Source organism: Mchenga conophoros, linkage group LG11, assembly GCF_057382185.1.
Source record: "Mchenga conophoros isolate Kocher_MC1m ecotype Shallow Benthic linkage group LG11, M_conophoros_male_GT1.1, whole genome shotgun sequence".
In the NCBI taxonomy this organism is placed as follows: domain Eukaryota; kingdom Metazoa; phylum Chordata; class Actinopteri; order Cichliformes; family Cichlidae; genus Mchenga; species Mchenga conophoros.
This window is the reverse complement of record NC_140536.1, coordinates 38,391,633-38,407,617: the sequence shown is the minus strand read 5'-3', so window position 1 is coordinate 38,407,617 and position 15,985 is coordinate 38,391,633. Positions and strand designations below refer to the sequence as shown.

The 15,985-nt window shown below is 43.1% G+C and overlaps 1 protein-coding gene across 2 annotated transcripts in view; it reads right to left on the bottom strand.

The window, feature by feature from the left end:
* Positions 1–15,985, bottom strand: part of LOC146565033 (collagen alpha-6(VI) chain-like) — a 69,324-nt gene that overhangs the window by 16,600 nt on the left and 36,739 nt on the right. For both annotated transcript variants that reach the window (XM_085292885.1, XM_085292886.1), the window contains 15 exons: positions 15,148–15,705; positions 11,344–11,702; positions 10,613–10,691; positions 9,752–9,894; positions 9,172–9,264; positions 8,512–8,565; positions 7,898–7,969; positions 6,067–6,093; positions 5,916–5,960; positions 4,920–4,973; positions 4,646–4,708; positions 3,256–3,321; positions 1,797–1,850; positions 1,603–1,638; positions 1,462–1,524 (listed from right to left, as the gene is read on the bottom strand). In XM_085292885.1, coding sequence (XP_085149011.1) covers positions 1,462–1,524; positions 1,603–1,638; positions 1,797–1,850; positions 3,256–3,321; positions 4,646–4,708; positions 4,920–4,973; positions 5,916–5,960; positions 6,067–6,093; positions 7,898–7,969; positions 8,512–8,565; positions 9,172–9,264; positions 9,752–9,894; positions 10,613–10,691; positions 11,344–11,702; positions 15,148–15,705 — 1,766 coding nt within the window. The remainder of the gene's footprint in view (positions 1–1,461; positions 1,525–1,602; positions 1,639–1,796; positions 1,851–3,255; positions 3,322–4,645; positions 4,709–4,919; positions 4,974–5,915; positions 5,961–6,066; positions 6,094–7,897; positions 7,970–8,511; positions 8,566–9,171; positions 9,265–9,751; positions 9,895–10,612; positions 10,692–11,343; positions 11,703–15,147; positions 15,706–15,985) is intronic.

The following is a 15,985-nucleotide window of genomic DNA, read 5'->3' as shown; positions in this document are numbered from 1 at the left end:
ATAGGTCGATATCTTCAGCACTCAGTCTCACCCAAGCCCAAACTTCTCGTTGAGAAAGGGGTGTCAGTTGCATTTAGGGACCAGTTGATTAAATCCATAATTCCTCTTTTAGGTTTTAGAGAACAGACTGTGAGAGAGTGTTCCAGGGAAAATACAAAAACAAAACACGAGACTAGACAAGGACACAAGCAGGGAAGATGAGGGAGAGGAGAAAAAGTGCGTCCGCCTCCTCCGAGAGCCAAAGAAGAACTCCTCAACTTTATTAGTGCAAAAAACAAAACAAAAAAAACCCCATCAATGTGTTTTCACTTAAATAAGCAGCTGTTTTTTATCTGCATTAAAGTTATATAAACATTTAACAGTGCAAACTGACAGTTTAACCAAAAGGCATTTCCAGTGGAAACTGGCCGACATATCCTCAGCATAACCATGTATAACATCCACAACACTTAAAAAGAGGTTATACACACGCAATACGGTAACATTATGTTGAAGCACAGCACGTATCACTCCGCGAGGCTCCGCCTACGACAGCCGTAACGCTCCGACAATCCATCAAGCGGTGCGGCTTCGTAGCTCAGCAAAGTCGCACTGAAACATCTGACAGATTTTCGAGCGCCGTGCACATAAAATCGTTTCGAGGTCAGTAAACACAACCAGAGTTCAGACATAAGGCACACGGGATTATAAGGGGCTCTGTCGACTTTCAGAAAAATCAAAGGATTGATTTTAAGTGCGCCGTATTTTCCAAACAACACGGTAATAACGACGGCCCGCTAGCATGCGCTACCAAAAATAGTGCTTTGTTGTGTATCTGACGGACGAAAGCTAAACCAGTTCCACACCAGTGAAGCTGCAGCATTTTTACAAACCAGTTCTGGTTCATTGTTTCATTCAACGATCTGCTTTCACTCTTCTCCTTCTGCGTCGCCGCCATGTGCGTATGTAAACAAAGGCACAGCCCATGCGCGTTTTACCCATATTCTATCGCCATGTTTCATTTTCTTATCGTTGCCCAACATTACACCGGTGTTACCGTGGATGGTATGATATGGCCCAGCACTAGCGTGCACCAAATGGATTTTCTCTAATGCACACAGGCTCAAATATAAATAAACATACTAATTTTTGGCTAAATGTCTCAAAGTTCTTCACAGACGCTCTTGGTAGCTGTCGATAAGCTTCTGGCATAATTCTGGCTGCATGTTTCATCACTCTTTTTATCAGAACTGAGGACTTGACCAGAGGGTGTTCCCACTCTGAATGACCGTCAGCGTTCCCACAACATTCATAGTAAGAGCAGCGATGCGAGAGGAAGGCTGAGTGCGGGGAGGAGGGGTTAAACTACAGCAGAGGCAGTCGCGTCTTTTCTGAGTTAAATATGTTCGGTCTCACAATTAAGGTCAACCTGCCGTGCGTCCAATCACAAAGCAGACCGTCACGACAGAACCGGACTCTCACCTGTGGCCCAGCAGCACCTGGGATACCGGGAGGGCCTCGATTTCCTTTCTCACCAGGTGACCCCTGCAAACAGAGTCAGACGTCTGTGTACAGTCACAGATATACGGTATAATCCTGATGCTGCTTCATATCGTCTTCTACCTTCTCACCACTGGGACCTCTTCTTCCATTACGACCCTGCACAAGAAAAAAATGTCACCATCATCATGCTGAAGTCTTTCTGCAGCACAGAGCAGCACCTTCCTACCCGAGTCTCTGTGTGAGGATCACTGCTCTTCATGAAAACAGCTTCTCTTAGAGAGAAACAGAAGAACGATTTTTCTGAGAAATCTCACCGGGTTTCCATCTAGTCCACTGTCACCCCCGTACCCGTCTGGACCAGGACCACCCTGTGGATTAAAAAACATTCTGATAACTGCATCCAGCCATCTGTCCTTCTGCCCGTCCATCCACAGAATTATATACTTTGGTCAAAATATTATAATTATATATTGTGACCATTTGGCCTGGCTTTCCTCAGACCGTACACCAGAGAAGGTCAGGGCTGCATGGTGTCAGTCACTGGTTGGTAATTTCAACATTTTGGTCTTTGTATCCTGAGTGAGCTACTCAGGACCAGCTCATATAGTCTTCACTCATTTGTGATGTACATCAGGTGGGCTTATTGATTTAAAAGTAAAATTAATCACATTTTATTCAGAAACACTTTAAATTAGCAACTGGAACCATAAATCCACCAAAGAGTGTTCAGCGCTCCTTTTGTCATAGACTTCTATCCAATCAGACCAGAGGACTCGCCCCCTGCCGACCAGGTTAGGATGCTTCTGTATTGGCTTCACATTCATGTTCGATCACTGGCCACATATCTGATCAGCCAATCACGTGGCACCAAATGAATGCATATAGGTGTATATGTGGCATGGTTGTTGGTACAGGACAGGTTGGTCTGACTATTCTGCTGATCTGTTGGGACTTTCCACACAATCATTTACAGAGGAAGCTCTGAAAAGACAACATGCAGCGTTAACAGCAGATCTCTGAGAGAAACGACCTCACTGATGTCAGAGGTCAGAGGAAACGTCTCTAAATCCACAACACATTAAACTTGAAGCAGATGTGTACTGCAGCAGAAGACCACACCACGCACTCCTGTCAGCTAAGAACAGAACTGACTGTCTGATCCAATGGCATCCTCTCTTCTGAAAAGAAAGTGACAGGGTGTCACATGCTCGCCCCGCGTCCTCCAGCTCACTTCCACAGTCCGAAGGCATGCTCGTTAGGTTAACTTGTGATTCTGAAGGTATGAAGTGTGAGTATGAGTGTGAATGACTGTGTGTCTCTCTGGGACAGACTGGAAACCTATCCTCGGTGAACAACAGGCTCTGCATCCCCTGAAACCCAACAAATACTTTAGTATCAAAAACGCACAGTTCCTCTGATGCCCAGAAGAGGCAGCAGTGAGTCAGTCTCCATAGACACTCGTGTTGGCTGTAGATCAGGAGGTAGATCAGGTCATCTACTAACTGGAGGTTTGGGCAACATACTAACCCGAGCTGCTCCCTGATGCATCGTCAGAGGGTGAATGTTAGAGAGTGAAAAAGTGCTTGTGTGAATGAGGCATGTTGTACGAAGTGCTCTGAGCATTCAAGTGCTAATTTAGAGGCAGTCCATATTAAAAACGTTTACAGCCTGATAAGAAAATCAGCTTTAGTCTCTGTAGATAATTTACGGTAAACTAGTGGCATCATGGCGGCTAACGTTCAGCTTTTACATAAAGATGTGGACGTGTCTTACTGGTCTCCCTGGGCTGCCGGGGTCTCCTTTGGGTCCTGGTCTGTTGTTGTCGACACCCGGGGTGCCCTGTCAGACAAAAACAGTGTTCGGTTCTTGAAGTGGAGCTTCCAGCTGTTTCCCAGCTGCGATCAGCTGTCGGGTTTTCCGACAGAAGAAAGAGCCGATATTACAGTTTTAACTAGGGCTGTGCGATATGACCACAATCTCATATCCCGATATCTGACGTTTATCGTCCGATAACGATATAAATCACAAAAATGTAACATTTTCTGTAAAGTCTGTGAATCTCGGGCAGCTCGACTTGCGTGAAGTGTTTCCAGCTGTGCGTCGAGTGTTTTAACCGATGCATGAAACGACACGTTTTAGACATAAGCTGTAACGGCGCCGTTTTTTTTGTGAGTATTTATTACACGGCGTGCTGCGGGGAAAAGCCTGTTCTAACGTTGGAGTCTAAGCTTTATTTTTTAGCACCTGGCGGCTCTTTTTTGCTTCTCATCTGTAAATAATCTGCTCTTTCACGCGATTCAGTTTATTTTGAAAGGTCTCAACAGGATCTTGAGCTTTATTGTGAAAGGTTTATGTGGAACATAAACAAGCGGATACGCGATGCTGTTACCGTCGTTGTTGCTAACGACAACGCATAAAAACAGGTGCTTGTGCGTCCGTAGTGTGGTTATATTACATATAAGAGTAAGACAGAACTTTAAGAAATGAATATAGCCACTGCAGTGATCAAAACCATGAAAAAATGTTGCCATAAACACTTTATTTTGCGACACCACGAAACAAACGACAGCGTAAATGAAACGATAGACGTTTTTATATCGTCATCGATATATATGGTTATATCGAACAGCCCTAGTTTTAACTGACATTAGTGACATTTAAACGTTTAAACACACAAAAACATCCTGAGAAAACATCGACATGCAGAGTTCTGTGATGGGTTTTTATGACAGCACGACGTTTGTGGATTATTGTTGTAAATAAAGTGTTTTATGAGTGAATGTAGTGTGTGATCACACCAGGCTGGAAAAGCTCTCGATAAATCCCAGCTTATTTGTATTTGTTAGACAGATCAGACGGGCACAGACAAACTACACGATCAAATATCTTCACCATAATCTTTGTATCATAAAAATATGTGCAGAAACTAAAGAGTCATTATTTCAGGACATTGTTCATATTCAGGCTGTTGAAACAGGTTTTCTTTGTAAAAACAAAAAACCTGAAATATGAAAGGTTTATTTTGCTTTAGCAGTCTGATTGACCTGAACTTGACCTGCCTCCTCCTCTTCCTCGTCCCCCTCCTGCTCCCACATATTAAATAATTAGGAAAAAAAGTCCATGTGACTGCCGACCTTTCTGAAATGAAAGCACCGAAACTCACCGGGTCTCCTCTCAGTCCCTTCTGTCCTTTCAGCCCCTTCTCGCCTCCTGTCCCCGGGATGCCCTAAAGATGATATTTCAGCCTGTCAATCAACCTACCCAGAGGTCAGAGGTCAACAGCTCACAGCTTCATTTTTACGAGCTGAAGTCAAAACACATTTAAAAAAACGAAAACAGAAACAATAACAGTAAAATCGATCAATCGTTTCATTAGGTAACAACGATCAGAGCTGATGCAGCACGAAGCAAAGAAACTTTGAGTGGTTTTTGTTTACTGGGTTTCCCGGAGGTCCTCGTTCTGCTTTCAGTCCACCGAGTCCCGTCTCTCCCTGCAAACAAAACCAGAAGAACGCGTCATCTCTTCTTCTTCCACAGTCACGTGACATAAACCATCATACTCTCCTACCATGATTTGTAAATCACTAGGATAATACAGCATGTGTAAATGTTAATATAAAGAATAATTTTCATATGTAATAATTCATTTATCTAATTTAAACTTATATGTATAATTTAATCCACAGTTGCATTCAAATGATTATATTGAACAGCAGGAGCCAGGTGATGATAAATTCACTGCTCATCAGCAGGTGTCAGCATGTCTGTCACAGCTGTGTTCAGGTGTGTGTTAACACAGCACAAGGAACAAAGGCCTCAGCCCAGATGTTTGTCAGGCTACATTCTGTTTCACAAAGAGGAGAAAAATCATTACAATATTAGCCTCAGCTAATGTTAGCAGCTAACATTAGCTGATGTTAGACATTAGCTACATTAGCTAACATTAGCTGATGTTAGTCATTAGCTACATTAGCTAATGTTAGCTGATGTTAGTCATTAGTAGGGTTGCCAACTCCCTGAAAAATAAATAAGGGACACCTCGTGGCCAGGGCCGGGCAACCCAGTTGTCTTCACCCTAGACTAACATTAGCTAACGTTAGCTGAGGCTAATGTTAGCCACTCCAGGGCCTCCTTGACTCAAACCAGTGTGTCCACTGGCTTGCAGGTGCCCGACACAGAGTAACGGAGTGCGCGCTGTGCCAGGATTTATACATCAGGGAAACCAAACCCCCCCTCTGGCTTCAACACAGAAGAGCCACCTCATCAGCCCCCCCCGCAGCTGAAGACAGCTTCAACTGTTTGTGTGTTGAAAAATAGTAATTTTCTTGTTTTAACAATAGAAATAATTATTAGTTAGATTACTGGTTAGTGAAAAAGTAACGGTGTTAGCAACGCGTCAGTGATCAGAAGGCCTCAGTCACAGATGTTCATACCTGCTCTCCATCGATGCCGTTCAGTCCATCCTCCCCGTCGTCCCCCTGCAGCGTTGGAGCACAATCAGCTGTTACGTCTCACTGCTCAATCTATGATAAACTGTCACTTCTCCAGTAAATGCAGCAGTGTCAGCAGACCTCAGTCACTCACCTTGTTGCCCGAGAGGCCTCGGTAGCCCTGCAGATACAAACAGCAGATTTAATGGTTAAAGCGCTCATGTTTGACTTTTTCAGCCCGGCTTCACAGGAATCTTTCAGTTATTTGGATTCGATTAAACGTCTGATATATTTAATATTTGTGTGATATATTTATAACAAACTATAAACAAACTTGTCAGGCTGAAGGACATCACGTCTGACACTGTGGTCAGCAGCACAGGAGCACCACAGGGAACTGTGCTGTCCCCTCTTCTCTTCACCCTGTACACCTCTGACTTCTGCTACAACTCTGAATTATGCCACATTCAGAAGTTTGCAGATGACACGGCCATCATGGGGTGTATCTGGGATGATCAGGAAGAGGAGTACAGAAGTCTGGTGAGGAACTTTGTCGCATGGAGTCACACAAACCACCTGCAACTCAACACCTCAAAGACTAAGGAACTGGTTGTGGACTTCGGGAGGTCCAGAGAAGGTCCACTGCCGGTTCAGATAGAGGGGGAGGAGGTGGAGGTGGTCAACAAGTACAAGTACCTCGGGCTGTGGGTGGACAACAAACTGGACTGGTCATGCAACACAGAGCACCTGTATAAAAAAGCCCAAAGCCGACTGTACTTCCTCAGGAGGCTGAGGTCTTTTAACATCTGCAGGAAGCTCCTGAGGATGTTTTACCAGTCAGTGGTTGCTGGAGTACTTTTCTATGCTGTGGTGTGCTGGGGGAGCAGCACAGCAAAGAAGGACTCATCCAGGCTGGAGAAACTGATCAGGAGGGCTAGCTCTGTGGTCGGCATGAAGCTGGACACTCTGGTGACAGTGGCAGAGAAAAGGACACTAAAGAAACTGATGGACATTATGAACAATGCTGGGCATCCTCTGCACACGGCCATAAACAACCAGAAGAGTCTGTTCAGTGACAGGTTGCTTCTCCCCAAGACAAGAACTAACAGACTTAAAAACTCCTTTGTCCCACACACCATCAGACTGTTTAACTCCTCTCTGGAGGGGAGAGGGAGGGGAAACAGGAGGACAAAGGAGGGGGGAACAACTAAGCTGTAGTGCCTCTTCACCTCACTGTGCAATACCTTTGTTAATAGTCAACGGTGCAATAGACTCCATACTTGAAATGTGCAATTCATATCAGAGGACATAGTGGTGGTAGACAAACAGAAGCAGACGGCCGTAGTGATCGATGTAGCGGTTCCGAATGACAGCAATATCAGGAAGAAGGAACACGAGAAGCTGGAGAAATACCAAGGGCTCAGAGAAGAGCTCGAGAGGATGTGGAGGGTGAAGGTGACGGTGGTCCCCGTGGTAATCGGAGCACTAGGTGCGGTGACTCCCAAGCTAGGCGAGTGGCTCCAGCAGATCCCGGGAACAACATCGGAGATCTCTGTCCAGAAGAGCGTAGTCCTGGGAACAGCTAAGATACTGCGCAGGACCCTCAAGCTCCCAGGCCTCTGGTAGAGGACCCGAGCTTGAAGGATAAACCGCCCACAGGGGCGTGCTGGGTGTTTATATATATATATATATAAATATAATATTCTGTAACTCTGTAACTTCTGTCGGTGCTGTGCTTTTTTGGAAACCGAATTTCCCAGAGGAACCCACCCGAGGGATTAATAAAGTTTTATCTTATCTTATCTTATCTCTTGTTTTTCATGATAAGAACAAAAGTTAATGCTAAAAATCAGTCGTCACACAGTCTGACATGAAAAACATCTCCATGAACTCGTCTGTTCGACTGCAGCGTCATTTTCTCCACGTGATGGAGTAATGATCAGACTTCAGCAGTGCTCCTCTCAGAAGTATGACACATCGCGTACCTTCTGTCCTCTGCTTCCAGGACAGCCCCGGATCCCCTGAAGTCCAGGAAGTCCAGGAGGACCGCGCTCGCCCTGCAACACAAAAGCAAAGTCAGCGCACCTGGTTCGAGCTCTCAGTCTGCTTCGTCCTGTAGGTCCATCTTTCAGTTATCAGGTTATATGAATATTATCTCAATAATACATCTGCATTTAAGTAAAATGTAATTGCCAACTGCTTTTAGGTAGCCCCCATAAACAGGAGCAAGCAGCTGGCAATTGTAGGAAAAAAGAACTTTAACAAGAATTTTAAACTTTAACAAGAAGAACACAAACTACAAACTAGAAAATTCAAAATAAATAATTAAAAGCAAAAATTTTTAATGGAAATGAATTCAGGTTTGAAGTTTTTTAATCAGGTTCAAGATCCTTTATTTGTCACATGCATAGTTACACGCAGTGAAACGTGTGCTGACGCGCTGCTCGACTGTGCAAAAGCAGAGAACATTATGTACAAATAACTGAATAAAATAAAACAATCTGGAAATTTTTACATTGAAAATCTGAAAATGTAGATTGTGCGAGTGTCTCATTTACAGCGGAAAGAGCTCGTGGTGGGATGAAGAAGAAGCACTTACACTGACTCCTTCTTCTCCCGGGAAACCCGGATGACCCCGCTCTCCCTCCTCACCCTGTTTATAAAGCAAACAGAACCATCAGAAAGAAAGCAAAGGGCTGGAAAAGCCTTCAGGACACATTTCACAACTAATTAGATTAAGTGGCAGCTGGTCAGTAACGTGATATATTAAAATGATATTTTAGTTATTAGAGTTTATGATATTTGGACAATCGTGTCATGGACACCAGAGCAGCTCCGGCTGCCGTCCACATGAACAGGTTAAAGCTCCATCGTGCAGAGAGGAGCTCGTTTAAAATGGACTGAGGCACAGTGGAAACTGATCTCAGGTCAGACCCATCCACATGGATGGGTCTGTGGGAGAGGGAGCATCCGCCCTGTGGAGCTGGCAGCTGGCACATCTGGACAGGCTCCGTCAGTGCTGAAAGCTATACACAGGTATCAGAGCAGCAGCTGCTCCGTGCAGACGTGTTTTTCATGTTTGAGTGGGATGATGCTAAAGCGCAGAATGCATCTGTTGCATCAGCACGCCTGCAGTCCAGACCTCTGGCCTGCTGCTCAGTTTCATGCAATGATGAATTTTTGCAGTTGAAACGTGAGATATGTTCTCTGTGTTCTATAGTGAAACATTCCTGGTGTAAAGTTGGGGTTTCACACTCACCTTTGCCCCTCGTGGGCCTGGAAGACCACGGGGGCCTTTGTCTCCCCAACATTTGCACATCACTCCGCAGCATTCCCGGGCTGTCACGGTGCTCTGCAGTCAGACGAGGGGGCGAAGGACATACATGAACAATGCACGATCTTTGTGAAGATCTTTAAGAGGCAAACGTCGGTTACTGAACGTTTTGTCTTCAGAGAATCAGGACTCATCAAAATATTACTCGCTATAAACTTTAAGAGGAACGATTATGTCAGCAGGAAAAATGGAAACAGGGAACTGGTCCAATCACAATCCTCCCGTCAGCCGCCTCCTGAATGGCTGATGGGATTATTGTCCCTTTGATTTCTTTGTTGCTTACGTGACTTTTCTTTCAACCTACCCGCATGTTTTGCACTTGGGTCCTCTTATCTCACCTCATGACTCCTTTACTGGTTATTCTGAATAAAATTCACTCACATTTTTTACATTATATGAATAACATGAACGTGGCTCCTTTTTACTCAGACTAAAGATTAAAACTTGCTTTATTTGTCATTTAGAAAAGGTAGAAACGCACTCATGAGCAATGGGACTGACTTACAATCTGTTGGAATATGGTGCTGTCGATGCTCGGCATGCTGATTATGAGCTGATCGGTGTACCCGAATCCGCGGCCAAACTCCACCTTCTGTAGCTGAATGTGGTCAGTGCCCCTGAGAGCCACGGCCAGCAGGGCGCTGACTCCTGCAGACAGGACAACAGACTGGAACGGCGTGGCTTCACAAACACAGTGCACGTACATTTCCACTGGATCTGAATCAAGCAAACTGATTAGGTCTAGAAATATTTAGTAACTTCTCCTCGTAGATTAGATGGATCCAGTCTGATGGTGATCCAAGTGCTTCTTACCCCTCAGCTGTAAAAGGCATTGATGTGAACGCTACAGCTCGAGCTTCAAATTGATATCATAGCTGCTTCTATTAAAATCTTTGCTTAGTTTGAATCTCAGTGACCTCAGAGCCACAGCAAGTCTGATGAAGATCTTGCAGATGTAATAACTTGAGAACAAGACGACGTAGGAAATTGATATCTTAGGTGTGTCTCCTCAGAGGCCGAGGGGTTGCACTAGTATTATATTCAGTTCTTTCAGCTCTCTGTCATTCTACACAAACCACTTTTTCCTGGTTGTTTAGGAAAGTTCTTGTGCTTCCGCTTGTTCTGCTCCACGGGACTTCCTCGTAGCCCAGAATTAAAATTAAAGCATGCGTTTTTATGTTTTAGGACACACATGGGACACTAGCCCATACATCTAATGTAATAACTGAAGAATTTGTGTGCTAACATCAGATCAAAGTGCATGGGGATGTCAATTAAGATGAGCAATGAAAAGTAAAGATGACACAATGAGAAAACCAGAAGCAAAGTTGGGAATGAAGTGATCTTAGTAAATGCATGTTTTTACCAGACTCTCGCAGCAGCTTTGATTCCCGCTGTAGACTCATGACGTTTTCATTGAGTCCATCAGAGAAGATCATCAAGACCTAAACGACAGAGTAAACCACGTCCGACAGTTTAATGTGGATGATGCCTCATGAAGTGGTAATGTTCAGGGCTGAACGATGAAGTCATAGCAGAAGCGCTAAACACTGCAGCTCCTCTAATGTCCACTAGAGGCTCCAGCAGTGAGTCAGTCCCCATATACTCCCGTGTTATAAACAAAGCTCTTTACCATTAGCAGTCTTCATGCTGGGTAACAGTAATTAATGTAATTGAATGTAGTGTCCAGTATTTGGCTACCCAACAGCCACGGCTGCAGTTTATGTGCTAAATTTTAACAAGATGAAAAATAGCACCGTTGCATGTTAACAACACAGGATATCAATTCAGTTACTCGGATAATTTCATGGTGAAAATGAGAACTGAAGGATTCTGAAAGGTCTAAACTAGAGCTGCCAGCGTTAATCTCCTTAAAATGACTTTAACGCCATAACCACATTAAAGCGGCAAATCTCCCTTAGCAAGTTACCGCAGATCACCCCACGGCATCAACGTGTTAGTGCGGTTAGCTCATTAACGTGTTAGCACCGTGCAGCTCACTAGCGCTAGCTCACTAACAGAGATTTGCTGCAGTCATGGTGTTAACATCACTTTAACGAGATTAACGCTGACAGCACTCATCTAAACATGTCTCACCTTGACAGTAGCCTTGGATTTGGTTTTGAACTTCTCCTTGTAGAAATTCAGCAGCTCAGAGTTAAAGTAGGTCGGCTGGGACAACTTCCAGCTCAAGACTTTCTTCAACACGTCTTCACTGAAGTCTGCAAAATTTGTATCATACAAGGCCCTGCCATCACTGTCTACCAAATGGAAGGCGATTTGGGTCTTGACCGGGGACTGGGGGACGCCAGTGCAGCACAAGTTTTCTTCTGTTGAAATATGTGAAATATGATGGACAATCTCTTCCAGGTGTTGGATGTGGTCACTGATCAGCATGTTGTTGGATCCACTCGTGTCAGTAATGTCGAATCCTATTGCAACGTCGATGGTACAATCTGAACATGGGAAGAAAAGCAGGGAAAGGATATTTGTCTTTGACCTTTTATAGCTAAAGACAGTGACATGTGGACAAGAGGGGCTCACTTATCAAACAACAGGATTAAACAATCAAAGGTACTGATGCTCATGCTGGTACTGCTAACTTTAGCCACATTAGGCAATAGAGTGGATACTGGATGATTTATGTTTACTGTGAATGCAGCACCAGCAACAGTCTTTAAATGATAAGAGGGAAAACATTAGGCATTGTGAGATCATTATGCTATTTTATGCCATATTATGGTTGAAGCTATAAGAATGTGAGAAATGGTCAGGTCACATCTCCCATCCGGATGGTTTATGCTCAAAAGTGTTTGTATGGAATAAAGAGATTGTTTATTGAGCATTTATACACCGAGTGTTGTTCTTCCTTCAGCCCACAGATCAAAAAATTGGAATATTTAACAGCATCTACAATAACAACAGCAGCTCTCGACAAACCAAGCACAAATTACTCAAACCGAAGACTGGGTGTGTTCATACTCGAGGACGTGCATTTCACTTACTAGAGTGGGGTGAATGCACGCAGCAAACCACCACCGGTAGATACTTGCAGGGCTGGACTGGGACAAAAAATCGGCCTGGGCATTTTGACTAGAGACGGGCTCACGAGGTATAGGTAAAGCCATAAAGCCTTTGAATGAAAACAAACACTGTTGTGACAGTGATTCTGGTATATATGTATCAATCTAATAAACCTACACCATCCTCCCTATTCTGGTATTCTAAACAGTACTTAGCTGAAACCAAAAGACTGCTTGGTCAAGTTAACCTCCTGAACCATCTATAACCAAGGGCATAGATTTGGCATAGACGGAAGGGACATGTCCCCACCAATATCCAGCGATTATTGAATTGTCCCCACCAATAATTTGATCTCTTCCAGTAATGAAAAACAAACCCGATTGTCTGTTGCTGTAACAGTAGTTCATGTTTAGAATAACAAATCCCAGCTCACTGACCTGATAGGGGCAATAGTGTGCCTGTATAAGAGGTGCTGGTGTAGTATAACTGAAGTAATGTTGTTAAGTCCTTAAAGTCATATTCTTTTATTGTCATGACTGCATTTGAAGCTATTTTTATTTTTGTATGTTACCTGATTTATATGGAATATGGCTGAAGTGAACTAAAGCCTAAAATACTTAGTCATTTGTTTAATAGTAATTTAACATTATATAATTCACATATAAAACTATGAATTTTAATTTTAAATGGTTTAAAAGCAGGTAGAATAGGCAAGTACATTTCTCCTTTATTTATCAAGAAGCAAAAACAAAAAGGAAAAAAAAAAAGAAACAGGGCAGGGTTGGGTGGTTGAATCATCCGTCCCCCCAACACCAAAAACAAATCTACAACACATGGTGGAAACCTGAAATCCAGACAGAGAAGACTAGAGATGACTTACATACATTTGACCAGAGATGAGTAATACTTACTTTACTCATTACTTGAAAAAAGTAATCGGGATTACTATTGCAAAAACAGTAATTAGATTACCGTTACTTTCCTGTAGGAACGCTGCGTTACTGCGTTACTAAAACCATAATTTTTTTGCGAGAATGTCTCATGACAGTAAGCGAGTGTGACAAGCGAGTGCGACATTCGTGACAACAGCTGTGTGCAGCGTTTAAAGCGTGGAAGTACTGACCTTACTTTGAGTTTGATTCCATAAAAAGTGACAAAAACATTAGTGTCCGCTGTGCGTGGGAAGAAAACTTCTTTTTACAGCGAAAAAACCCCTAAACTTCCAACAAGCAACTCGCGGATTCTTCCACTGACCGCGGCACACCTGCACCAGGGTAACCCTCCGCCTGCCCCACTCCTGCTTTACAGGTGAAAATAGAGCAACAGGACCGCTGAGTCTTTGACTTTATTTATTTTCTGCTGTGTTTTACTTGCATCTATTTGAAAGACTGAGTGTAAACACAAAAAATATTTTATTTTATGTGCTGGAATGTGCAGAAAATAGGTTTAAATGTTAAACTAATTTCTTCCAGTCAGAGAATGTTGCAGATAATTAAATGTTTGCTTGATGCATAAAGTTAAAAGATTAAAACTAATAAAACAAGTTTTAAAAAGAGACTTTTCCATTTGATTACATTTTGTATGATGGATTATGCAGAAAAAGTAGAATTGGGCTGAAAGATCTATCACTTTATCACCTCTTCAGGTTGTAAATCGTGTTTTTAAAAAGTAACTAAGTAACTAAGTAATTAATTACTTTTGAAAATAAGTAATCAGTAAAGTAATGGGATTATGTTTTTGGGGAGTTACTGATTACCTTTTTCAAGTAACTTGGCCAACACTGCATTTGACATCACATGCCTACTTCGATCATAAGATTCAGATAATTATTTAATAAAAACGAGACATTTTAAATGAGAATAAGAAAGAAAAGTATGTCTTTGTGCCCCCCTCTCCCTGTTAATGCCCTACCTGCCCCCCGACAACACTTTGCTAGACCCGCCCCTGCACAGTTACCAGCTGTCAGCTACTTAACTTCAACTCATCCATGTCACCTAAAAGGTAAACCTGTTTCTCCATCACCTGTTCAGCTCTGATGGTTCAGTAAGGACATCTCCTGGTTTCATCTTCATGTTTCCCTCTCACCACATAACCAAACCGACATCATGACCAGCAGCTTTACAGCTGTGGCTCCAGCAAACATCAGCTGATACTAGAAATTAATATTAAATAAATTCCAACAACAGCTGATCAAGCTTAAACGTGCTGCTGTTGTTTAGCGCAACATCTGCTGGTTTCCTCTTTCTGGCGCAAAGTGGGCGATAAACAAACAAGAGAGCCGATCAGCTGATCATTGATCAGTTTCATGATTGAAGTAGAAACGGGAGAGGGAGGGGGAGAATGAAAGAAGAAGAGGCAGCTGTGCAGCAAAGACAGAATAACTCCAGCTTTGTGTCTTTTTCATTGTAGCTGAAGTCCGGGACAAATCACTTCCTTTTCACCTCAGTACCATTTTCTTCTCTTTGTCTACGATAAGATTGCTTTCAGAGTCGTTGCCCAAGCAAGGGGGAGGGTGCATCAACCTTCTTGGCTATAACTGGTCCAGCCCAGAGTCAATCATGACCAATAGGCTACCACCTTTCACTCTATACACCGTTACAAACAAAAATGCCCCATAAAAACGAAAAATCACCATCGGGCAGTTGCCCGGTATGCCCGATGGCCAGTCCAGCTGTGGATACTTGTCCCCTGAACTGTGTGGTGTGAAAGCAGTTGCTGTTATAAATGGTGCCCCACATTACGTCACCATTTAAAATATGGAAATTGGATCTTCTGACTGTCTTGGTTTAGTCTCTCTTTTAAAGGATTCACTCAAAGATTCTCTGTTCGCCTAATTATGAAATTACTAGTCATGCACATCTCTTTTTTCCAACTTACCAATTTTTGGCTCAGTGTCACAGATTTCATCAATGATCTTTGTCTTGATATTTGCCAAGCTGTCGAAGTTCTCGACATCAAAGACCTTCTCTGGTGTGCCAGTGATCTGCAGGAGCTGTAGGTAAAAGACATCTCCAACAGCAATGGCGAATACTGTAACCCCCATTTTCCTGAGCGCTTCTGCGGCATCCTCCACGTCATCATGAGAGTTACCATCTGTGATCAACACCAGGTTCTTGGGAACACCTGTGCGGCCTCCATTTGATTCACGAAAGTAGTCCCTAATGTGATCCAAGGCTTTTCCAAGATTAGTGTTTCCACCGTTATAGTTCATGTTAAGGATATGCTCAATCAGCTCCGTCTTGTCGTTGTACGTGTTAAGGTAAAACTCATGTTTAGGATTATCACTGAACTGTGCAAGTCCGACATGTGCAAACTCTTTTCTGACATTAAAGTTGTCCACCACACTTGCTGTGAAGTTTAACATAATTGTGTGCTGGCTTTGGTTGATGCTGCTCGAGTAATCAAGTAGGAAGACCAAGTCTGTCTGGTTGCAAACTGCCAAAGAAAAAGCAAGAAAGAGACATTTGATGCCATTAATACACAACTGTGCTGTGAATTTAACACTGTGGCATCGTCAGGCTTCCATCAATCAGCCAACCAACAACCTGATGCCATCTTTGGTTAGACTTTTGTATCTATTGTGACACCGGAAGAAGGGTTGACCAAAAAATTAGACATTAATGAAAAACTTGGGAAACATTAAACATACATATATTATATAATTATTATAATATATTAATCAGAATCAGAATACTTTGATTCCTAGGGGAAATTA